This window comes from Babylonia areolata, chromosome 23 (genome assembly GCF_041734735.1).
Source record: "Babylonia areolata isolate BAREFJ2019XMU chromosome 23, ASM4173473v1, whole genome shotgun sequence".
Taxonomy (NCBI): Eukaryota; Metazoa; Mollusca; class Gastropoda; order Neogastropoda; family Buccinidae; genus Babylonia; species Babylonia areolata.
The window spans coordinates 25813821-25838149 of NC_134898.1; the positions used below are offsets into that span (position 1 = coordinate 25813821).

At 45.6% G+C, this 24329-nt stretch overlaps 1 protein-coding gene and 1 long non-coding RNA gene across 3 annotated transcripts in view; both read right to left on the reverse strand.

The window, feature by feature from the left end:
* Positions 1 to 3001: 3001 nt before the first annotated feature.
* On the reverse strand, positions 3002 to 7843 carry LOC143297903 (uncharacterized). The gene is made up of 2 exons (XR_013057325.1): positions 4564 to 7843; positions 3002 to 3807 (listed from the first exon to the last, which is right to left on the reverse strand). It is a non-coding gene; the product is annotated as an uncharacterized LOC143297903 (long non-coding RNA).
* Positions 7844 to 7953: 110 nt separating this feature from the next.
* Positions 7954 to 24329, reverse strand: part of LOC143297901 (protein still life, isoform SIF type 1-like) — a 355426-nt gene continuing 339050 nt past the window's right edge. For both annotated transcript variants that reach the window (XM_076610448.1, XM_076610447.1), the window contains exons 20-28: positions 23994 to 24188; positions 22308 to 22416; positions 19292 to 19468; positions 14288 to 14412; positions 13311 to 13484; positions 10874 to 11067; positions 10447 to 10504; positions 9134 to 9239; positions 7954 to 8342 (exon numbers count right to left, since the gene is read on the reverse strand). In XM_076610448.1, the coding sequence (XP_076466563.1) occupies positions 9231 to 9239; positions 10447 to 10504; positions 10874 to 11067; positions 13311 to 13484; positions 14288 to 14412; positions 19292 to 19468; positions 22308 to 22416; positions 23994 to 24188 (1041 nt within the window). In that variant the 3' untranslated portion in view covers positions 7954 to 8342; positions 9134 to 9230. The remainder of the gene's footprint in view (positions 8343 to 9133; positions 9240 to 10446; positions 10505 to 10873; positions 11068 to 13310; positions 13485 to 14287; positions 14413 to 19291; positions 19469 to 22307; positions 22417 to 23993; positions 24189 to 24329) is intronic.

A 24329-nucleotide genomic window follows, 5' to 3' on the forward strand; every position in this document is an offset into this window, starting at 1 on the left:
ACGTGCGAACGCGCCCGCACACACGCACATACAGACCGACACGACACATCCAACCAATCATAAACATGCTCTTCATTTTCTGAGACCTCCCACAGCACTGGATGACAAACGGCCCACAATACAGGAAGGTAGGGTTCAAAACACGATAATAATAATAATAATGCTATTTATGTAGCGCTGAATCTTGTGCAGAGACAAATCTAAGCGCTTTCACACCAGTCATTCACACGCATGCATAACTCTAAAACTGAAGAAACTGAAGACAAGGAATAGGCAGGGAAGGGAGGCTATCAACACGAAAGTGGGATTCGGTCAAAGAAACAGCTGCTTGATGTAAAACTTTGGCCGATCTATTACTAGTGAGAGCTTCGGGATTGGAGGGGGAGGGGGGGGGGGGGGGGAGAGGGAGAGGCTTCAGACGTCTTTTTAAAATTGCCATTGGCCTTACTACAGAGAGAGAGAGAGAGAGAGAGGCTTCAGACGTCTTTTTTAAAATTGACATTGGCCTTACTACACACACACACACACACACACACACACACACACAGAATCCAGACGTCTTTTTTAAAAATGACATTGGCCTAACTACAGAGAGACAGAGAGAGAGACGCTTCAGACGTTATATATAAATTAACATTGGCTTAACTACAGAGAGAGAGGCAGAGAAAGAGACGCTTCAGACGTTTATATTGACATTGGTCGAACTACACACACACACACACACTCACACAGAGAGGGGGCGCGAGACGTACAAAAACCACCTTACCTTACTTCTGTGGGCAAAGATTCGTTGCGAACTGAAAAATCCACATCAGCATGTACACCCCCTAATAATGTTCTCAACACTTCTCTTCACTGACGGAAATTTCGAACACAGTCCTGGTATTGGTGGCGTGTAGGTATACATTCTTCCCACCCACATAACGGGCTATGAACACACAGTGTGTGGTAAAACAGTCGCTGGGAGTTATATCTTGCATATATGATATCCCAGTTCCACCACGTTTTGGAAACAAACACTCAACTCCTTGCTGTTCTCAGTGACTAACAACACTGCTCGTACACTCTGAAGAGTTTCCACTCGTCGTTCACAAAATGAACAGTTCACACTGGAAATGACGAGGCTGAACAATGAGAAGTTCACACAAGTTTTCATCTCTTTTTTTTTTCTTCTCTCCATTCAGAATGTTGAGAATTCTACTCTGGAGTGCGTTTCCCTGTTTATAACTATGGTCGTCCTCCTCCGCTGTCAAACTGGTCTCTGAGCTTGTGTGAGTTCACAAACCTGTGACTCTCACAGCGTGTTGCACGGGCAGCTCGTTTCAACATTCGTTTATTGACTCACTTGTGTAAACAAAGTGAGTCTATCTTTTAACCCGGTGTTCGGTTGTCTGTGTGTGTGTGTGTGTGTGTGTGTGTGTCCGTGTGTCTGTGTGTCCGTGGTAAACTTTAACATTGACATTTTCTCTGCAAATACTTTGTCAGTTGACCAAAATTCAGTTCTTTCCAGTCATCTTGTTTAAAACAATATTGCACCTCTGGGATGGGCACAAAAAAATAAAAAATGAAGCCTAATCATATGCAAACTGCATTTACTGTTATATTTATATTTTTTGTATTCTCTAAACTTGGCACTTTGATCTGATATTCTGACCCAACAACAAGAGCAGTCATTATTATCATTTTTTGTTCAAACAGGAACTTCTTTTGCTAAGCATGGAAGTTTTATTTATTTTGCAAACGTTTTGGTACAGAGGGGGTATAAAAAGGAAATTACTCTGTAATTAATGCTAGGGGACTTAATTGGAATCTGGTTAGGACTTTTTTTTTTTTTTTTTTTTAACGCGAAGCTTTATAATAACAAATACAGAACACATTTTAACGATTAGATTTTTCTTTTTAAAGTGTATCACAAGTGAGTCTTGAAGGCCTTGCCTCTCTTTCTTTATAGTCTGTTCATCTCAGGCAGCTGTCTTTCAGGTTTTTTTTCAGGCACGGTTTTTCCAGTGCCTCAGCTGACCAGAGGACAACGTCAAGACCCAAGCACAGAACAACTTGACCCAAAGGGCTTTGACACTGGACGTTAAACTTATCTTTACTGGGGTGTGACAGCTGAATGTGTGTGTGTGTGTGTGTGTATACACCGTGTGTGTGTGGTGGGGGGTGAGGGGGGTACGTGCGTGCGTGCGTTCGTGTGTTGTGTGAGTGTGTGTGTGTGTGTTGTGTTTGCGTCTGTGTGCGTTCATTTTTCAACAGAATTGTGCCAAGGATAAAACCTTTTTGTTGCTTTCAGTTCCTGCTTAGGTGTGCGCCGATTGCATGCTTTTCTTGTTTTTTTTTTTCTGGATTGTTTTTTTTTTGTGTTTGTTTTTGCTTGTTGTTTTATGTGCTAGGGCGCGCGCGCGCGCACGCGCGCGCGCGCGTGTGTGTGTATGTGTGTAGGGGGGGGATTAGGGGTGGGTGGGGGGAGAGACGCATTTGCATCGGTGCGTGTGTATTTGGTTGTGTACCCAGTGTTGGTTTGCGCCAGCATGTGTGCATGTGCATTCGTTTTGTGTGTTAAACGCATGACATGATTGTCCGTCACATCCGACGATGAATGATCCACTGATGGTATAGCATGATTATGTTTTCCTTTTGAAGCCTGTGCATCCACATTTTTTTGTCTCTCCATGAAACCGTTCTTTCTCGTTGAATCAGTGTAGCCAACCTTGCGCCATCATTGCCAACACTTGAAGAAAAATATTCACAACACCAGTATTCTTGAATGTATTGACATTATTGGTGTATTCAACTGTAGTTCAAAACATGTCACCCATCATCCCCTCTCACACTCCAACCTCCTCCCCCCCCCCACACGCACACGCGCGCGCACGTACGCACAAACACGAACACACAGACTCACACGTGTATGTGTGTTCAGGTGGCACATCATGTAAGGCAGAAAGAGGGTTAGAGAGGTAACACAACGCGCGCAAACAAATGACACACGACTCCCAACTGGTGTCTTGATATTATTTAATCGATATCGTCTTTGGCATCATAACCAAGTCGGATCAGTGGGAGGGAAGGGTGTGGAACGGGATATGTCGTAACATTCAAAACACTGACGTCACAACACCAAGGGGGAAGTGACGTCGTAACAATGGCTGCTGTGTGGGGTCTGTCACCATAGCAACTAAACTGTGATCAGAGCTCGACAAAATCTGACAGGAGAGACGGGGATGGATGATTGGCAGTGTTACTGGGTGCGTGTTTTCAGGCAAGATTTCCATAAAGAGGTTGGGGGTGGGGTGGGGGTGGAGGGAAGGGGGACAAAATAAATAATGTGGTGAAGTCCTATTTTAGCGTCCTAAATTCAGAGACACGGTCACATGGTACGGACACGTCACAAAGTTCCGATGAACTCGCAAGGACCATTCTGCAGGGCACTGTACCAGGCAGTAGGAAGAGAGGGAGGCAAAAGAAAATGTGGCAGGACAACATCATAGAATGGACAGACCTGAATTTCCCAGATTCACAGAGAGCTGCGAGAGACAGGAACCGATGGAGAGAACTGGTCTGGAAATCATCTGTAGTGCCCCGACGACCCTGCACTGGGTTATGGGACAGGTGAAGGTGAAACTCAGGGACCTATTTTACCGGCAATGTTCGTACACAGATGAAACGATATTACGATTAGAGGGTATTGTAACCCATGTACTCAATTTTAGTACGGATTCAGTCACTAAATTAACGTGCTACCATCCTGCTCTTTCCGTTTTTGGCCCCGCAAACCATGGAAAGGTAAACAAAAAAACATGGCGGCTTAAAGCCTGAACCGGACTATAAATGGCGGGCGATTTGAATCAAGCCAGTTTCTCACCAGAGTCTGACACTGTGACGTCGGTGAAGGTTTATTCAAAATAAAAGCCTAATAAAGCTACGGTTTGGCTTCATTTATGGCAGAGAGCGAGATTTGCCTAGCAGCTTCCAATCTAGACCTGAATTGACTTTGGAAAGTACAAAATGTGTCAGCTACACGTAATACAAAATTTGAATGCAGAGAAAAGGGGCGGAGCTAGAGCCGTTTGTGTTTGCGCTAGACGTGTCTGTCAGATAAAAATAGCACCAGCACGTGGTACTGTCCGGTGAGAATTGGAAAGCATGCAGACAGCCCCTCGACGTTGGCGACCGTAAACGACCACATTGTTTGTAAAACATGCAAACGGAGAGAAATATGACGATCTACTAACCTTTCTTGGACTGGAATGATCACATAAACAGCCGGCGAGTGACCTCCACAAAAACTGTGATTGACGCTCGTAACCCCCGGCGCCAGTCTGAAGTGAGAGTGCTGGAGAGGAAGCAGTTTCGGTTTTGGGAGCAGGTGTGGCAGGAGTACACGGATATCTTTCTCCGCTAACAGTGAGTCGGTCTTTGTTTTGCTTTCACCTCCCGCATGTTTACATTTCTACCGGACACGTGCTCGCGCTTTTTATAGATAAACTCCGCCCCTTTCCCTTTTATGGATAGGCTCTAGTGCGCATGCGCAACCGAAACCTTGCTCTCGGGAGTTAAGACTTTAAGGCAACCAACAGCTGTCGGTTCATGTTCATTTCGCGTCATATTATGCCTAGTTCTTGATCAGAAGGGTCGATTACACGTAATATGTCATTCCTCATATGCCTCCACTGCAGAACACACGGACGTTTTCGTTTAAATAAGTCCAAGAATTCAGGACGCTGAAATGGGTCATTTCCGGTAAACGGCGTTAATGCTGGACAGCTACCTCATCACAAAACACAGACGGCCAAAGGAAGCAGAGTAGGTCTACACACTGAAGGCTAGGGAGGAGAAGAAAGGAGAAGTTAACTGTACGAACAACTGTCTGACATCAAGCGTTTTCTCAGTGACTGAGCCAAAGCACTAAAAAAACCACAAAAAAACCGAGCAGCAGCGTTAAAAAGATCCAGAAAAAAATATTACTGTGCAAGAGATTTTGCTTTTCTTTCACGACTCCAAAACAATGCGAGGGAGGGGTGGGTGGGTGGGGAGGCGGGGGGGTGTTAGATGCAGTTATAAAATCGTAGAAGGGCCAGTATACGACACGTACAGAGAGAAGACTGCATCCAGAAAGGAGATGCTATGGGGTGGTGGTGGTAGGGCACCTTGTGGGAATGGAGGGTACAGTAGTCTGAAATAGTGGATAAAGAAATATCAACAACGGGCAGGGCAGAGCAGGGCAGGGCAGGGCAATACTGATGGATAGGCGCTCAGATAAAAAATATTTTGCAGCGAATTTATGTTTGTGTGTGTGTTTGTGTGTGCGTGTGCACGCGCGTTTGTACGAGCGCACGACAGTGAAACAAGGCTCAAAGCATCCTCTCTCATTTCCCCTCCCCCATCCCCCTACTCTGGCTCATTCCTGAACACAAAACGTCTCTCGTGCCAGAACACAAAACTTGCTGCGAATACAGAGGGGACGGGGTTGGGAGGTGTCTCTAAAATCTACACGCAACAGCATTTCAATTCTTTAACACGTCCTGCCGTACCTGCATTCTGGGTCACTGTGACCCAAAACGGCGCTCATTCTCACCAAGTCTTCTGTGGTTCCAGATTTTTTTCATTTCTGGGTGACTCAACAAACCAGGATTACTTCTGGAATAATCTCCCTTTCAGAACACAATCAATTCCAAACAGTCCTTGTCCCTAAACCTCACCTTTGGAAATAATGCCAGAAATAATTAAGCGCAACATTTTCTAACATAGCATCGCGATCATAAGAAGAATCAAACTCAAAAGACGAAATCGGTAACAACTTCCTGAAAATAGAAAAACACCACCCAAACAAACCCATGTGGTAGGTATATATTCCAGTGAAGAGGGTGGAGGGGAGGGGATGGAAGCGGATGTGAGGGGTAAGGGGGGAGAATCATGGAGACATATATTATGTGATTTTTTTTTCTTCCAACCAGTTGGCTCGTTGTGAACAATTACATTGGCGCCACCATGGACGTGAATTAACTGTACCCGTTCCAAAGAATGCGTGTCTCGTAAAAAAAAAAAAAAAAAAAAAAAAAATGACATCTATGGAAAAGAGAAAACCAGGCACGGGTGACGTCACCGCTGGCGCCACCCGCGTGCTGTGACTGGGAACGTCCGGGTCCGTTCTTGTCCAGGTCCCATGGCATGATGATGATGATGGTGGTGATGATGATGATGGTGATGGTGATGATGGTGGTGATGATGATGATGATGATGGTGATGATGATGATGGTGTTGATGATGATGATGGTGATGGTGATGATGATGATGGTGATGATGATGATGATGACGGCGAATATGATGTACAGGAAATGACGATTCAGAGCCCTCCCCGGTGAATCTTACACCCCAACCTCCACCCCCACCCCTCACAGTTGTGTTATCCATGTTCTCTTCTCTCATTCCCTGTTGCCGCTTTCACTCGGTGATCACGTTCTGTCAAACAATGAATGATGCAAAGGTTCACCTTGTCACTCGGTGATCACGTTCTGTCAAACAATGAATGATGCAAAGGTTCACCTTGTCACTCGGTGATCACGTTCTGTCAAACAATGAATGATGCAAAGGTTCACCTTGTCACTCGGTGATCACGTTCTGTCAAACAATGAATGATGCAAAGGTTCACCTTGTCACTCGGTGATCACGTTCTGCCAAACAATGACTGATGCAAAGGTTCACCTTGTCACTCGGTGATCACGTTCTGCCAAACAATGAATGATGCAAAGGTTCACCTTGTCACTCGGTGATCACGTTCTGTCAAACAATGACTGATGCAAAGGTTCACCTTGTCACTCGGTGATCACGTTCTGTCAAACAATGAATGATGCAAAGGTTCACCTTGTCACTCGGTGATCACGTTCTGTCAAACAATGACTGATGCAAAGGTTCACCTTGTCACTCGGTGATCACGTTCTGTCAAACAATGAATGATGCAAAGGTTCACCTTGTCACTCGGTGATCACGTTCTGTCAAACAATGAATGATGCAAAGGTTCACCTTGTCACTCGGTGATCACGTTCTGCCAAACAATGAATGATGCAAAGGTTCACCTTGTCACTCTTCCCTGTCCCTCTGCACAAAAGAGGGGGAGGGGGAGGGGGAGGATGAGGATGAAAGCAGTACATTGTCCGAGGTGTCAGTTATATCATATTACAGCATGAACACAGGCATATGATTCTCCACAAGTGATAGTGTTACGATTAAATTAACAAAGTCTTTTGTCATCATTTTTTTTTTTTTATCCAACCCAGACACACTGTCGACACGTGGAAGTCTTTGTCTCTTGACGAAGACATACTTGTACAGTCCCAGTCGTAAGTGGATATGCAGCATTTCCTTTTAGAACAGCACACACAGAAAACACACTGTTACTGTCTTTTTTCTTCTTCTTTACAACTGTCTTCACTCCTGTATAAAAACAGCTCAGAACCACTGTCATGTGACACAGCACAGGAAGCAATGCAAGTTTCACTGGTACCATCATACATCACAGTCCCAACACCATCGGCATGATTCACACAGTTCACACGCTGCTTTCCACTGATCACGTGCTGCTTTCCGCTGTTCACGTGCTGCTTTCCATTGCTCACGTGCTGCTTTCCACTGTTCACGTGCTGCTTTCCATTGCTCACATGCTGCTTTCCACTGCTCACGTGCTGCTTTCTACTGTTCACGTGCTGCTTTCTATTATTTACGTGCTGCTTTCTTTTTTTTCCCAATTGTTTACGTGCTGCTTTTTTTCTTGCTTTTTTCTGTTCATTTGGGTTTGTTTTTTTTATTACAAGACTGACACCAGATTGCCTGCTTGAAAAAAACCCCAAAAAACACCCCCCCCCAAAAAAAAACAAGAACCCCCCCCCCCCACGAAAAAACAACAAAGAAAACCCCCTCACAATCTGGTATGCAGTAAACAGGATAAGAAAAAAACAACACCCCCAAAACATAGAAGAAATGAACAGGCGTGAAGTCAGACGATCACAGAAAGAAAAAAAAAATCAACGATGCCCTTTAGCTGGAGGTTGGCTGGCAGCAGACTGGGGGGGTGGAGGGTGTTGGGGTGGCGGGTGGCGTGGGGGGGGGGATGGCGAAACGTCCATCACAAGTAACGTCTGGAGCGTACACCCCCCACAGCCCCCCCCCACACCCCCCCCCCCCCCCCGCACTCTCACAACACCTCCAGCTTCCACCCTCGACCCGCAAGGGTGGTGTGACGTCACATCGTGAGTGTCCACATCAGATTCCCCCCAGAGTTGCCGGAAGTCGATTTGTCGGGCAAGCCCATAACACACACCCTCATCTTTCCACACCCGTCAGTTCTGCAAGACCCAAAAAAACAAGACAGTTCTTGAAGCGAATCACTGGACTAATCGAATTAACATCAGCTTGTTTACAATGCCCAAAGTCAAGTCAAGATAAGATTTTATTTCATGATGCAAAATTGAAGAAGCAAAAACTGCTTTTTTACACCAAGCCAACAATGGAAATTAAAAAAAATAATAATAAAGGTAAGAGAGAGAGAGAGAAAGAAGGGGAAGAAACGCAACAGACAAAAAGCAGATGAAATCATTTACCACGTACGTAAATATCAATGTATCCAATTACATCTTTATTAACCTATTGTGGAAAGTATTGTTTTTGACTGTGTCAAGAAAGCATGTGATTCCGACCAAGCAGGGATGTGGGTTTCAGTGAACTTCACAAAGTAGGAGGAAGAGGCATGAGAGAAAGAAGAACAGGGGGAAAAGGAACTGAAAAAAGAGGAATACAAGGAAACAAATAGGAGGAAGAGGAGGAGGAGGAGGAAGAGGAATATGAGTTAGTGGAATAGGAGGAAGAAGAGGATGAGGGGGAAGGGAATAGGAGTTAGTGGAATAGGAGGAAGAGGAGGAGGAGGAAGAGGAATAGGAGGAAGAGGAGGAGGAGGAAGAAGGGAAAGAGGAAGACAAAGAGAAAGAGGAATAGGAGGAAGAGAAGGAACCGGAGTAGGAAAGAGAGGAAGAGGAAGAAAAGGAAGAAGGCAGATGAGGAAGGGGAATAGGAGGAAGAGGAGGCAGAAGAGAAGGACTTTGAGGACGAGGCCAGGAGAACGGAACCAAAGCCAGCTCACCTTGGCCACAGGCCGCGGGAGGTAGAGGAGGAGGAGGAAAGAAAGGTGTCGGCAGCCAACGCGCCCTCTGGTGGACCGCTGGCTGACCTCATCAAGGTCATTGGGTCTGCAAACAGATCAACACGCCATGCAGCACACTGGCACAAAGACAACGACAACAACAACAACATAAAAAAAGCTACAAATACACACGTGCATGCAAAAAACAAAAAAAACAAAAACAAAAAAATCCCGATCTTACGCACGGACATAGATTTTCTAATTCATGGGCCCTCATGAAAATGTGGTCTGAACAAACGTTTCACAGATAGTAAATGACAAATGTGACCAGGGAAAGACACACACACACACACACACACACACACACACACACACACACACAAAACCAACCCAATCATCACCTGTAGTTTGTCTTTCTAGTTTCTATAGATTAACGAAGGAAAATAACCGACATGCCGAAACAAAATCTCAGTTCCGATCTGTCCTCAAAACACACTTTCTGTACAAATCTGCTTGCACAGATGTTTTGGTACTGGCGTGCGGTGTGGTGTGCTGGCGGATAGTGTGTGTTGTGTATTGTGTGTTGTGTATTTGTGTGTGTGCGTGTGTGCGTGCGTGCTGCATGCGTGTGTGTGTGTGTGTGTGCCTACGTGCGTGCGTATGTGTGTGTGCGTGCGTGCGTGTGTGTGTGGCGTATGTGTGTGTTGTGTGTGTGTGTGTGTATGTGTGCGCGTGTGCATGCATGCGAGCGCGCCTCTGTGTGTGTGTGTGTGCGTGTGCGTGTGTGTGCACTTTTTGTCTTGCTTACAGTGTCCTGCGTTGTTAATTTCTGTCACTGTTCCCCCCCCCCCCCCACCCCTCTCCGACTACTTCCCCGATATTGATGTTGATCATTAGCGCGGACAGCCCCTGCGCTATGGAGGTAGAGAGCACAATAGATATTCATGTTATTATTATTATTATTGTTATTATTATTGTTGTTCCTCTTGTTATTATCTATCATTACTGTCATCATCATCATCATCATTATTGTTATTACTATTATTACTATGACTACTACTATCATTATTATTGTTATCAGTATAATTGTTGCTGTTGTTCATGCTTTTATTATTATTTGTATTATCATCATCATCATCAACATCATCATTATTATTATCATTATTGTTGTTGTTGTTGTTGAGGGGGTAGAGCCCATTATAAATACCCATGATTGTTATGTTGACTATGATGATGATGATGATGATGATAATTATTATTACCGTTATCATGATCATTATTATTATTATTGATTAAATAATCAAGCTCCTTACACTTTCTCGGATGGTCTGCCGGATCACCTTCATGAAGTCCGACTTGGCCTCCGAGGTACTGCAACACAGGGAGGACACATGTCATCTTTTATTTATTCATTTATTTCCTTTTAAACTCAAACTTCAGATTTCACTTCCAAGGATGTTTCAAAGCGTGCAGACTGTTCCACATACGCTACACCACCTCTGTTAAAAAAACAAAAAACAAAACTGTTAACCCCCCCACCCTCCCCACCCCAAACAAACACGAAGGGCAAATAAATACCTAAGCTTGGCATAAACCTGGTCAGACTCTTCAGGCTTCCGAGAGCATAGCTTAGGTACATATGTGAAACACTGGCCTGAAAATGAACAACATAAACAATAAAATACTTTAAAATATACCAATCAAAAAGAAACACCCTCTGAAGCCAGAACGGGAACGCACCTGTTACAGAACTGGTAGACCCGTTCGGGCCGGCCGTCCGGGTCGGACCTGGTATGGATGAGGTCCCACCAGAAGTGGCGGTCAATGTCGGCCACCTTGCCTACCCGCACCGCCACCTCCCGGGTGGGCACCAGGGTCCGGAACTTCTCCTGCAGGTCCAGGTTGTCTGAGCCTGACCCCTTGGTGGACAGCGACTGTCACACACATCACACACACACATATAGATAGACACATATCACACACACACACACACATACAGACACACATCATACACACGCAGATACATAGACACACACACATGTCACACGAACACACACAACACATACTCAAACACACACACACACACACACACACACACACACGCATATTCATAGACACACACACACACACACACACACACATACATTCATAAACATTCACACAGACACACACTCATACATACACATAGACACACACAAAAAAACAACACACATATACATACGCACATATACATACACACACACACATAGACATACACACACATATTCACACAGACATTCATACATACACAGACATAGACACACACACAGACACACACGCACAGACACACACACACATCACACATATACATAGACACACATACACACAAACTTCCTCATGAGCATGTTCATCTAAACTTTTTTAAACAAATACTGGGAGTCCACAAAAAAGCCACAAATTTAGCAATACTTGGTGAAATAGGTAAATACCCCTTAAGTTTAAACGTAATTTGTCAAATAATAAAATTTTGGTTTCACATAACACAGGCACGAGAAAATTCGTATATAAAAATTGTTTATGACGACATGCTTACAGAGGAAACAAAACAGCGAACATGGATTAATTTCGTTGAAATTATATTACAGAATCTTGGTTTAAGACACATTTGGAATAATCAGTCAATATTCAATATTCATGGACTTAGCAACGTTATAATGAATAAACTAGAATATGGATATGTTTTATTCTGGAAGAGAAACAAATCTGAAAATAAATCTAAACTACTATTCTATAATAAAATTACTCGTGAATACAAAACCGAACCTTATTTGCTTGAAGGATATCTTAATTATAATCAAAAACAATCATTGTGCAAATTAAGAATATGCTGTCATGATTTAGCAATAGAAAAAGGTCGATATTTCAACATTCCAAAAGAAAGGAGGCTATGTTTACAATGTCAAACAACAGAGGATGAATTTCATTTCTTAGATGACTGCGAAATAGACAAAGAAATTAGAATAGAATTCATACAAAAAATTCAAAATTACATTCCAAATATTATTAAACCCAGTCATCTAATACTGGATGACAAACTTGTGGGACTGTTTGGGAAATTTGTCAATAACTGCTGTCAAAAACGCCATAGCGTGCAGGAGTGATTCAATGTCTTGTTCAATATCTATCTATTTTGCTTTGCTTTTTTTGTGCGTGGTTTCATTAACTTTGCATGCGTGTCTTATGAACCTTGCTCAGGTTTAACTGACATTAAAATTGATTCTGAGTCTGATTCGGATTCACACACACACACACACACACACATTCACACAGACACACACTCATACATACACAGACACAGACACACACACACGCATATTCATACATACAAACAGACACACACAAACAGCGGAATAAAATCATGCTGCCCAAAAGCCCAACAGAACCATTTCAAGGCTGTAACACTTTTTATGAGCAGTCAAGGAATACAAGAAAGAATGTTGATAAAAACACAAAAACCCAACTGACACACTTCTCACTCGAACCACGTAAAACTGAAAGCAAATTAAAGATACTGTGTCTGTGTAACACACACACACACATACACGCGCGCGCACACACAGAGACCAAGACACACTTCATTTTCTTCGGTTTCAGCTTTTCAAGGAGATGTTTTTGCGTTCGGATAAATCCATGCACGCTTCGCCACATCTGCTGGGCTGATATGGCTGACCAGCAACAAAACCCGAAGCGCCTAGTAAGGCCCTGAGTGCATGCAATCTATTTTTGTGCACCTACCAGAGTGGAATTCTTACACAGAATTTGGAGAAGATGATCTGACTTTCGCACACACCCAATCACACTGGTCAGGCTTGGAGTGCCTATCCTAAGCTTTGTGTAAAAATACTAACATGAAACGAAAAGAAAATAAGTAAACCAAAAAATTAACAAATCGGTAAACAGATTAGAATGTAATTAGTTCAGTTCCCTTTCTCAAGTAGACGTCACTGTGTTCGGACAGATCCATATACGCTGCCTCCACAACTGTCAAGCAGATGCCTGAACAGCAGCAGGCGTAACCCAAACGCGCTTACCCAGGCTCCGAGTATAATAATAAGAGAACAATTATGACAAAGTGAAAGACCGCAATAGCCACGGACAAAAACAATGCAGTGAGTGAGACAGTCACTCAGTCACTCACCTTGGACTTGCGACGTTTCTGGCGCTCGCAGCAGAGGAAGACGACGCCCATCTTGAAGACGAAGACGATGTTCTCGAAGTCGGTGGTCTTCTTCACTTTGCCCAGGTAGTCCGTCATGTTGCACCACTCCACAGTGCCGTACATCTGAAGGTCCCCCACCGACAGCTCGATGGGCTGTGCACACACACACACACAGACATGCACACACATACACACATGTATGCACACGCACACACACACACATGCACACACACACAGAGACATGCACACACATACACGCATGTATGCACACGCACACACACAGAGTCATGCACACGCATACACACATGTATGCACACGCACACACATACGCGCGCGCATGCGTGCATGCATGCACACGCACATACGTAAGCATACACACACGCACGCACGCACACACACACACGCACACATAGACGCATGCATTCACATGCACACGCAAACGTGCACGCACGCACATACACACGCATACACACACACACACACACACACACACAACAAACGTTCACCAGTGAGGGAAGAGAAAGTCTATCTGAAGTAAAGAGGACTTGAAAACAGAAACAACAACAACACCCACCCCCCACCCCTCCACAAAAACATACACAAAAAACCCGCTACACCCTTATTTGCCTCAAATCACCAAAAGCCACCACACTTGACACACAACCCCCCACCCAACCCCATACCACCACCCGCCCACCCCCTGGATCAGCGTCAAATCACCAGAAAACCAGACATGACAATTCCCCCTTATCAATGAACACTAACACACATAACAAATTCCCCAAAATTAAATCAAGTTCCAGGTTTCAAAGTCAACCCCCCTTTCACTCCTATTGGGAGTTATGGAGGACAAGAACAACAACTACTACTACTACTACTACTACAAAAGAAAAATGATTTCATCCCCGGCAATTAACTACATACGTCACAGACACCAAGGTGATTTTCCCACTCACCGGTTTGGAGGGATGCACGTCTCGGAATGTCCGCGTCAGCTCGTTGAACACGGAGCCGTACTCCTCGTAGATCTTCTGCATCTCGTTGATATGTTCGGCCACCGCCTCCATCCCCTTTAGGGCCTCTGAAAGTGGACACACCACGTCAGTCATGTGGAGTGATGGCTTACAGGTAACGTGTCCGCCTAGGAAGCACACCACGTCAGTCATGTGGAGCGATGGCCTACAGGTAACGTGTCCGCCTAGGAAGCGAGAGAATCTGAGCGCACTGGTTCGAATTACGGCTCAGCCGCCGATGTTTTCTCCCCCTCCACTAGGCCTTGAGTGGTGGTCTGGGCGTTAGTCATTCGGATGGGACGATAAACCGAGGTCCCGTGTGCAGCATGCACTTTGCGCGCGCACGTAAAAGAACCCACAGCAACAAAAGGGTGGTTCCTGGCAAAATTCTGTAGAGAAATCCACTTCGGATAGGAAAAACAAAGAAAACTGCACGCAATGGGGGGAAAAAAAACGAACAAAAAAGAAAACAAAAGGGTGGCGCAGTAGTGTAGCGACACGCTCTCCCTGGGGAGAACAGCCCGAAATTCATACAGAGAAATCTGTTGTGACAAAAAGAGAAATACAAAGTGAAGTGCAGACACTCGACGTTAACGTTACAGCGCGGACACGTTGATTGATTCAGACCAAACTCTACGCTAAGCGCTCAACAAACCACGGGAGTCCTTATGAAGTCTGCACAACAGGCTGTCTAACTGGGTAGTAGATCCCACTCAGAGCTGACACTGGGCGCTCGTCATTCGTGTCACAACATGGAGCGGAACACAACGAACAGCGGACGGACACCGGGCACAACGCACATAACATAGAGCGGGCACATAACGTCGAGTTAATAGTGAAAACAATGAGCGGGCACATAACGTAGAGCTGACACATAACGTACAGCGGATACATAACGTAGAGCACAGAGAAAACATAGAGCGGGCACATAACGTAAAGCTGACACATAACGTAGAGAATACAGAAAAACAATGAGCGGGCACATAACGTACAACGGGCACATGACGTAGAGCGGAAACAACGTTGAAAATGGAGATAACAATGAGCGGGCACATAATGTATAAGCGGACATATATTGTAGAGTAGTCACACAACGTAGAGCGGGCACCTAACGTAGAGAATGGAGACACAACAATGAGCGGGCACACAACGTAGAGCGGGCACATAACGCAGAGCGGGCACATAACGTTGAGCAGACGCATAACGTAGACACGTAACATATATAATGAGAACACAGAGCGGGTACACAACGCAGAGAATGGAGACACAACACAGCGGGCACACAACGTAGAGAATGGAGACACAACACAGCGGGCACACAACGCAGAGAATGGAGACACAACACAGCGGGCACACAACGCAGAGAATGGAGACACAACACAGCGGGCACACAACGCAGAGAATGGAGACACAACACAGCGGGCACACAACGCAGAGAATGGAGACACAACACAGCGGCACATAACACACAGCGGGCACACAACGTAGAGAATGGAGACACAACACAGCGGGCACATAACACACAGCGGGCACACAACGTAGAGAATGGAGACAAAACACAGCGGGCACACAACGTAGAGAATGGAGACAAAACACAGCGGGTACACAAAGCAGAGCGGGCACACAACATAGAGAATGGAGACAACACAGCGGGCACACAACGTAGAGAATGGAGACACAACACAGCGGCACATTACACACAGCGGGCACACAACGTAGAGAATGGAGACACAACACAGCGACACATAACACACAGCGGGCACATAACGTAGAGAATGGAGACACAACACAGCGGGCACATAACACACAGCGGGCACACAACGTAGAGAATGGAGACACAACAGGGCGGGCACATAACACACAGCGGGCACACAACGTAGAGAATGGAGACACAACACAGCGGGCACATAACACACAGCGGGCACACAACGTAGAGAATGGAGACACAACACAGCGGGCACATAACACACAGCGGGCACACAACGTAGAGAATGGAGACTTAACACAGAGCGGGCACATAACACACAGCGGGCACACAACGTAGAGAAAGGAGACACAACACAGAGCGGGCACACAACACAGAGCGGGCACATAACGCAGAGCGTACAGAGAGATCTTAGATGGTGGTGTGTTGTGCTTGACAGACGAAAACTTAATTCCCTCATATCTTCTCCAAAATAATTGGAAACGTTTTGGGAATAGACAAAGCAAACAACAACAACAACAACAACAAAACACTACAAAGTTAGACGTTGGGGTAATACTATTAGCTGATGAGAAAACAGAAAACATTAAAGTGTTGTATGCATTTATTTTTGTTAGTTTTTTTTTTTTTCAATCTAAACCCATCACTTGCTTAACTCACTCAGTACGGCCAGTCCTCTCTTCTCCTCGACACAGACCCCTTGAATGTTCAGTGGGTGTCTCAATGACCCAACCTTTAGCTTCCGTCGTCAGAATTGTGGCATTCTTTGTCAACATTCACCTCTTCAGTATAACAGCCTTCCGCTTGCAATATTTTGATGATGGTAATTGGGGTGAAACGCTGTGAACGTCGTCTCTTTCGCCATTCGTATGGAAAGAGTTAAGGAAAGGCCATAACACCCAGTTTCAAACGGAAAGAAGACAGCAACAAAGCTGTGAAGCTGAAGTGAGTTCAGAGTTTGTGACTCATCAGTGAAATAGAGATGGGGACATTAATTTTGTCTACATTTCTTATAACGTGTGTAAAGCAAGCCCTGCTAACACATAGATCCTATTCTCCCCCCCGTGATCCAACTAATGTTTGTAGGAAAACACCGAAGTGCTTTTTAACAGCTGAAAGGTTTTTGCAAACGAAATAACGCAACTACAAAAATGTGTTTCCAGCAATTTATTTCAAACCCTTCATTTCCCTCTGGAAATTCAGAAAATGACAGGGAGCTGTGATGGCCAAATGGGTTTCCTGTTTTCAGTTTTTCAAAGATGCGTCACTGAGTTCGGACAGATGTGGAGTGATGGGCTAGAGGTAACGCGTCCGCCTAGGAAGCGAGAGAATCTCAGCGCGCTGGTTCGAATCACGACTCAGCCGCCGATATTTTCTCCCCCTCCACTAGACATTGTGTGGTGGTCTGGACGCTAGTCATTCGGATGAGACAATAAACCGAGGTCCCGTGTGCGGCATGCACTTAGCGCACGTAAAAGAACCCACGGCAATAAAATGGCTGTTCCTGGCAAAATTTTGTAGAAAAATCCACTTCGATAGGAAAAACAAATAAAACTGCACGCAGGAAAAAATACACAAAAAAATGGGTGGCGCTGTAGTGTAGCGACGCGCTCTCCCTGGGGAGAGCAGCCCGAATTTCACACAGAGAATTCTGTTGTGATAAAAAGACAAATACAAATACAAATACACCACATCTGCTTGACAGATGCCGGACAGCAGCATAACCCAACGCGACAGCAAGGCCTTGAGTGCATGCATAGTTGTGTACCTATCAGAGTGGACTTTTTGTGCAGGATTTTGCCAGAGGACACAACACCTTTGTTGCCATGGGTTCTTTATCAGTGCGCCAAGTGCGTGCTACACACGGGGGCCTCGGTTTATCGTCTCATCCGAATGACCAGACGCTTGGGAGAAATGGCGAGAGCAGGATTCGAACCCAGACCCTCACAGACACTGGATTGCGACATACGTGTATTAACCATTTTTGTTACCTTCCTCCTTTACATTTCTGCAGTTTATATACGAATGAATGGGGATATGCAGCCCATGAACGAAGAAGAAGAAGAAGAAGAAGAAGATCATTAGAATGACTAGCGTTCAGACCACCAATCAAGGTCTAGTAGAGGAGGGGGGGAGGGGCAGAAAATACAGGCTGAAAATACTGTGGGAATCGAACCAGTGTGTTCTGCTGATGCACAGAAGACATAAATGGACCCCAGTCATGTAGGCAGTCACAGTCCATTTTCGGGAAGGGCGGGGGTTCTTCTTCCCTTTAGTCAGATGGACACCCCTGTCTCCGCGATGAAGGCAGTTGTACGCTTCAGGTCCTCCACACAGTCTCAAAGAGCTTCGGGATCACTCGAGTCGGGTCGGGCCAGTGAGGTATTGTGGTATCCATTTGACGAATAATAATAATAATAATAACCCCCTACCCATCTCGAAAACGGGAGTATGACTGCCTACATGGCAGGGGTAAATATATTTCTACACGTAAAAGCCCACTCGTTTATATACGAATGAATGGGGAGTTGCAGCCCATGAACGAAGAAGAAGAAGAAGAAGAAGAGATCATCAGAATGACTAGCGTTCAGACCACCAATCAAGGTCTAGTAGAGGAGGGGGGGGGGGGGGGAGGGGCAGAAAATACAGGCTGAAAATACTGTGGGAATCCAACCAGTGCGCTCTGAGGATCTCTCGCTTCCCAGGCGGACGCGGCCAACACTCCAGAACCTCTTCCTCAGCACCTCATGGAGGGAGGTCGGGGGTGGGGGGAGTGGGGAGGGGGTACTGGGGTTCTGGGTAGTGAAGGTGGGGTGGGTGTGGTGGGGGTTCGCGGTTTTTTTGTTTTTTTTAAGAGTGTTTTTTGTGATACATGCTTCCTTGGAGTTTATTTTTGACAACGATGAATGTGGTGTGCAAAGTTTTGCTGTGATTTGCGCCTGTGTGATTTGTGACTTGTGGTGATGGCGCCTGTGTTGATTTACAGTTTTATGTCGCTTAGTCTTCAAGTGAGACTGTGTTGACTTGGCACATATTTTACGTCAGTCAGTCTTGATTTTGTATATTCTATTACAAAGCGCGGTGAGCACAATCTGTGATGTGTCAGGGCGGGGGAGGGGGTGGGGGCTTCTTCGCTTCTTCTTTGAAGAACGTACTGTCCAGCTCTCCCGAGAGTTTCGTATCACAAGCCTGCATTTTATCATTATCACTATCATTATCATCATTATCATTATCATACGTACCCGTGAGGTGGTGACGTTCATCCGTGGCAGGCAGAGTGTGTGCACACAGCTGCTGCAGCAGCAGCGGGTACTTGAGGATGCGCTGGATGGGTTTGATCATGTAGGACTCCAGGGTGGCCGAGTGCTGCTGCTTGGGGTTCCTGGCCAGCAGGAACTCCCTCAGGGCTTCGTTGGCGTCTGTGGGGAGGGGGGGGGACCACCACCACACAGCGAGACAGTGGTCAGCTTGGATAGTTAGGTCTGGGCGTGCGTGCGTGTGGTGGTGGTGGTGGGGGTGGAGTGGGGTCTTGTGTGTGTGTGTGTGTGTGTGTGTGTGTGTGTGTGTGTGTGTGTGTGAGCGTGCGTGCGTGCGTGTGTGTGTGTGTGTTTATGTGTGTATGAGTGCGTACCCGTGTTATGGGTTTGTATGTAAGCAGTCACACACACGGACATGGAGGGTAGAGAGACTTGAGAGAGACAACCAACTACGATCTTCATAAAAAGACAAACTGTAGCTCTGAACAGTCAACAAAGAACAGCACCACCACCAACAACACAACCTTCGGTAAGGAACTGTTCCTGCACGAACACTAGTGACCCAGCGGAGCAGAACATCCAAACCCATTCACAGAACAAAATTAATACACAAACTGCGCTCGTGGTTCTGCATCCTCCAACCCTCCACCTACCCCTCCTCCTCCTTCCCACCAACACCCCCCCATACACACACACACACACATAAAGGCAACATCACGTTTGCCATGATGAAACTTCCTTTTCTCTCCCCCTCCCCATCACCCTTCACCCCCTACCCCTCCAGGACACGAGAGGCAGGGCCCCAAAGAAATCGATGAAAGCCGTGGGCTCGAAGCAAAACTGTCAAACACGCGAATAATTGTCTGACTGTGTGGGGAGCCCTTCACAGCTATTGAACACCGAGAAAATGGAATTGGGGCTGCAGGAAGAAAAGGCCGCACACCCAGCAGAGCCGAACTAAAGTCCTAGTTCTGCCAAAACCCCCCCCACTGGTCAATGATAATCATGCATGGCCTGGAATACGTGATCAAAATTCGGCCAACGAAAACAGCTGAATTTCGCCCACAGGGCTTTGAATTTTTTTTCTCTTGAGCTTTTGATTACACATCTTCTATAACGCCATAATAACCAGCGTGCGACGTTTTACAAATTCAACGAGTAATGAGAAGACTCGACACAAACTGACAAAAAAGGTACATTGATATTACAATAATCAAATATATCAAATAAAACTAGTCGGATAGTAATTAGCAACTTGTCAAAATTGTATGCTCTTTCCCGTTTGAGAACAGACAAAGAAGACAGGTCAAACACACATTCAGAACACTGCAGAATTCAATGAGCAACGATTGAATTTCACATTTACATAGACAGTAAGTGTTGACAGTGACGGTTTCTGAAAAGGAAAAGTCTGATTAACCCCATTTACTGCTGCTGAGAAGTATGCTCATCAGTGAAGGGCCGTCACCCTACTGAGATGAGACACAGCTTACATGTCAGGATGTCAGTCAGTATTTTCTGTTTGGGTTTCTTCCTCTTGGGATTGCAAAATCAATTACATCAGTGATAAGGACACAAAATGCAGTGATTACATTTCGAACTCAAAAGATTCAAAGATTCAAAGAAATTTAATCCTTTTGCCCCTTTTGGGGTGTGGAAGATACAATAACAATACATACTCATTGAATCACAACTTCAGTCCAACGATGTCTCCGAAACATGCAAAAACGCACACCCACGCGAACACACACACACACACACGCTAATGATGATTTGCAACACAACAAATCAAACTTAAACATACTGACAAGTATGTTTTACATGTAACAAAAGTTACACACCCTTTCCAAGTTTTATGAATCTACTTAGATTAAGTTGTGTTTTCTTCCCAGCACTGAATAAATTGCATAACCCGAACATTGACATATGTGATTTCTATTCATGTGGTATCAGTTTATTTCTCATGCCACACTGAAATCACTTCAGCAGGATCCAGCAGTCACAGGGTTCTCAGATAGGTATCACTACAGAAACAGGCATCTCCGGCAATGTGGACTGTCACTGATACGACATAAAACAGGGGGAGGAAGAGGACCCTTTAAACAGTCACAAGACAAGCGCTACAGCTGAGCGGTCAAACCATTGGAACTTTCAATCTGAGGGTCCCAGGTTCCAATCCCCGTTACGGCGCCTGGTGGGTGAAGAGTGGAGATTTTCCCGATCTCCAAGATCAAAAGATGTGCAGACCTGTCGGTCCCTCAACCCCATTCGTGTGTATACGCACGCAGAAGATCAAATACCCAGTTGAAGACCCCGTCATCCATATCAGCGTCCGGTGGGTTATGGAAACAAGAACATAACCGGCAAGCACCCCTCTCTACGAAAAGGGAATATGACTGCCTACATGGCGGGGGCAAAAACCGTGATACACGTTAAAGTCCACTCGTGCATACGAGTGAACGAAGTGAAACAGCCTTGGTCAGTAACAATCTGCCGAGACTGAGCTCCACTGTAAAACGTATATTCCTCTGAGATCGGCGAAAATCTGCTTCATTTCAGTGAGACTGTACTTGCGCTCTGTGGAGTGCTGCTATGTCCGCGATAATTGATGTCGATCTGTTAATGAGCACTAGCGTGATGACAGTGACATTAATGAGAAGAAGATGGAGGAGGAGGAGGAGTCAGAAAAGAAAAAGAAGAAAGAAAGGGAGAAGAAGACGAAGGAAGAGGAGGATGATGAAGAGATGATGATGATGAAGAAGAAGAAGAAGGAGAAGAGGAAGAACAGACGAAGGAAGAGGAGGAGGAGGAGGAAGAGAAGGAGGAGGAGAAGAAGAAGTAGAAGAAGAAGAAGATTATAATGATGATGACGACGAAGAAGAAGAAGAAGAAAAAGAAGAAGAAGAAGAAGAAGAAAGATGATAATAATGAAGAAGAAGAAGACGACGAAGAAGACCAAGAAGAAAGTGCAGAAACAGCTGCTGCCTGCAGATCCACTCACCGGGGTTGAGTATTTTCTGTGTCCGGGAGTGACTGGCGCAGAAGGAGCTGTACACTTTGAAGTGGTTGGCGTAGTAGAGGAAAGAACCGCCGATGGAAAACAGCACTCTCTGTGTGACAACCAGCATTTCTCAGCTTCCTCATACATCCATGGACATTGAATCAGACATTCTGTGAAAATGTGAAGACGTCTTTTTTTTTAATTGTAATTTTATCTATTTTGTACGTAATAAATGCTGGAGAAATATCACTCCCTCAACACCCAGTCGACCACCCTCGGCTTCTCCATCCAGCCCCGTACTAAACCTGCCATATAACAATTTATAATGATTTCATAGATGCATTTCTTGTTCTGATATTGTGTTTCTTAATATTCACGTTATTTTACAAAGAGAGAGAGAGAGAGAGAGAGAGAGAGAGAGAGAGAGAGAAAGAGAGAGAATGTGTGTGTGTGTGTGTGCGCGTGCGTGCGGACGGTAAGGGGACGTGGGGGGAAGGGGGGGGGGGGTGTCGGAAAAATGTATGTGTTGTGTTACTTGCTTGTGCGTATTCAGCTTTATGCATCGCTTTTGTCCAACATTTGTCATGTTGCGAGTGTGTTGGACTTGGCTGTTGGCTGAGATAGTGTGAAGGGTGAGTGACGAGCCTGTGGACACACACTCTGACTTCCAAATGGATGAGTTTCAGTTTCAGTTTCAGTAGCTCAAGGAGGCGTCACTGCGTTCGGACAAAACCATATACGCTACACCACATCTGCCAAGCAGATGCCTGACCAGCAGCGTAACCCAACGCGCTTAGTCAGGCCTTGAGAAAAAAAAAAAGAAAAAAAAAAGAAAAAAGAAAAAAAAGGGGAATAAATAATAGATCATCATCATGGCCTGGCTTCGCTAACGAAGATCTAGGAACGGCGTTGTCCACGTCTGATGCAGGCACGCTCATGGCTGACAAGGCCAATGCGGGAAAAGCAGAGTCGGCCGCAGCGGTTGCAAGGGAAAGTCTGGTCTGGGTTCGCGGCTGCAGCGTCGTGGTTCTTCCTCCTTCTGCGTTTGTCCTCAAGGCTGGCCCTGCGGTTGTTTTCGAAGGAGGAGACAGCTTGGTGGATGGTGCGTCGCCAGGTCTCTCGATCAGCAGGGCTTGGAATAGTTGGTGGCGCGGACGTGGACGTGTCCTTCAAGCCTGCGCAATGGAATTTTTAGGTGGAGTGCAGTGTGCGCAGTACTGGCCCCACCCTTTACACCCGTGGTTCATCTGCCATAGCCTAGCAAGCTGGGACGGTGACAGTGAGGTCCTCAGGTCGTAGGTTTTATATCAGACTGTCCTTGTCCTAGCCTCTGGCTCAAAAACCTTCCTCGGAGGCACGGGGGCGCGGCTACTGAAAGTCGGGGCATGGCCATGGACCCAGGGTCAATGCATGTCGAGACTGTCCTGCATTCCTTAGCACTTCATGGGTTTTACTTCAGACTTTTCCTTGTCTTAGATGGACTGCCTTCCCGGGCTGTCGAGCTCCATCTGCCCGCATGTGACAGGTAGCACAGGGTTACATGGTACCTGTGGCAGGTAGAGATAAGCTTACATAAATAAATAAATAATAATTATAATATAGAAAAAGGTAGTAGTAGTAATAATAATAATAATAATAATAATAATAAAAAGGATGAACGAAGATGGACTGCATTGTACCCCTCACCTTGAAGAGCTTGGTGTCATCGGTGGTGAAGAAGTCTGGCTCCAGCTCAATGGCCTGTTCCAGACTGTGGAGGAACTGCTGCTGGAACTGCACGATTTCCGTGATGTTGCCGAACAGCTCCGACACCTTGTCTGACGTCAGGAAGGTCTCCTCCTTCAGGGGCTCCAGGTAGCGGGTCAGCAGGCACAGCAAGTCCTGGGGATCGTATCGTGTCGTGTTGTGTTGTGTTGTGTTTCATTTTCTGTGTTGTGTTGTGTTGAGTTGTACTGTATTGTACTGTACTGTGTTGTTGTGTTGTGTTGTGTTGTGTTGTGTTGTATTGTATTCTGCTGTATT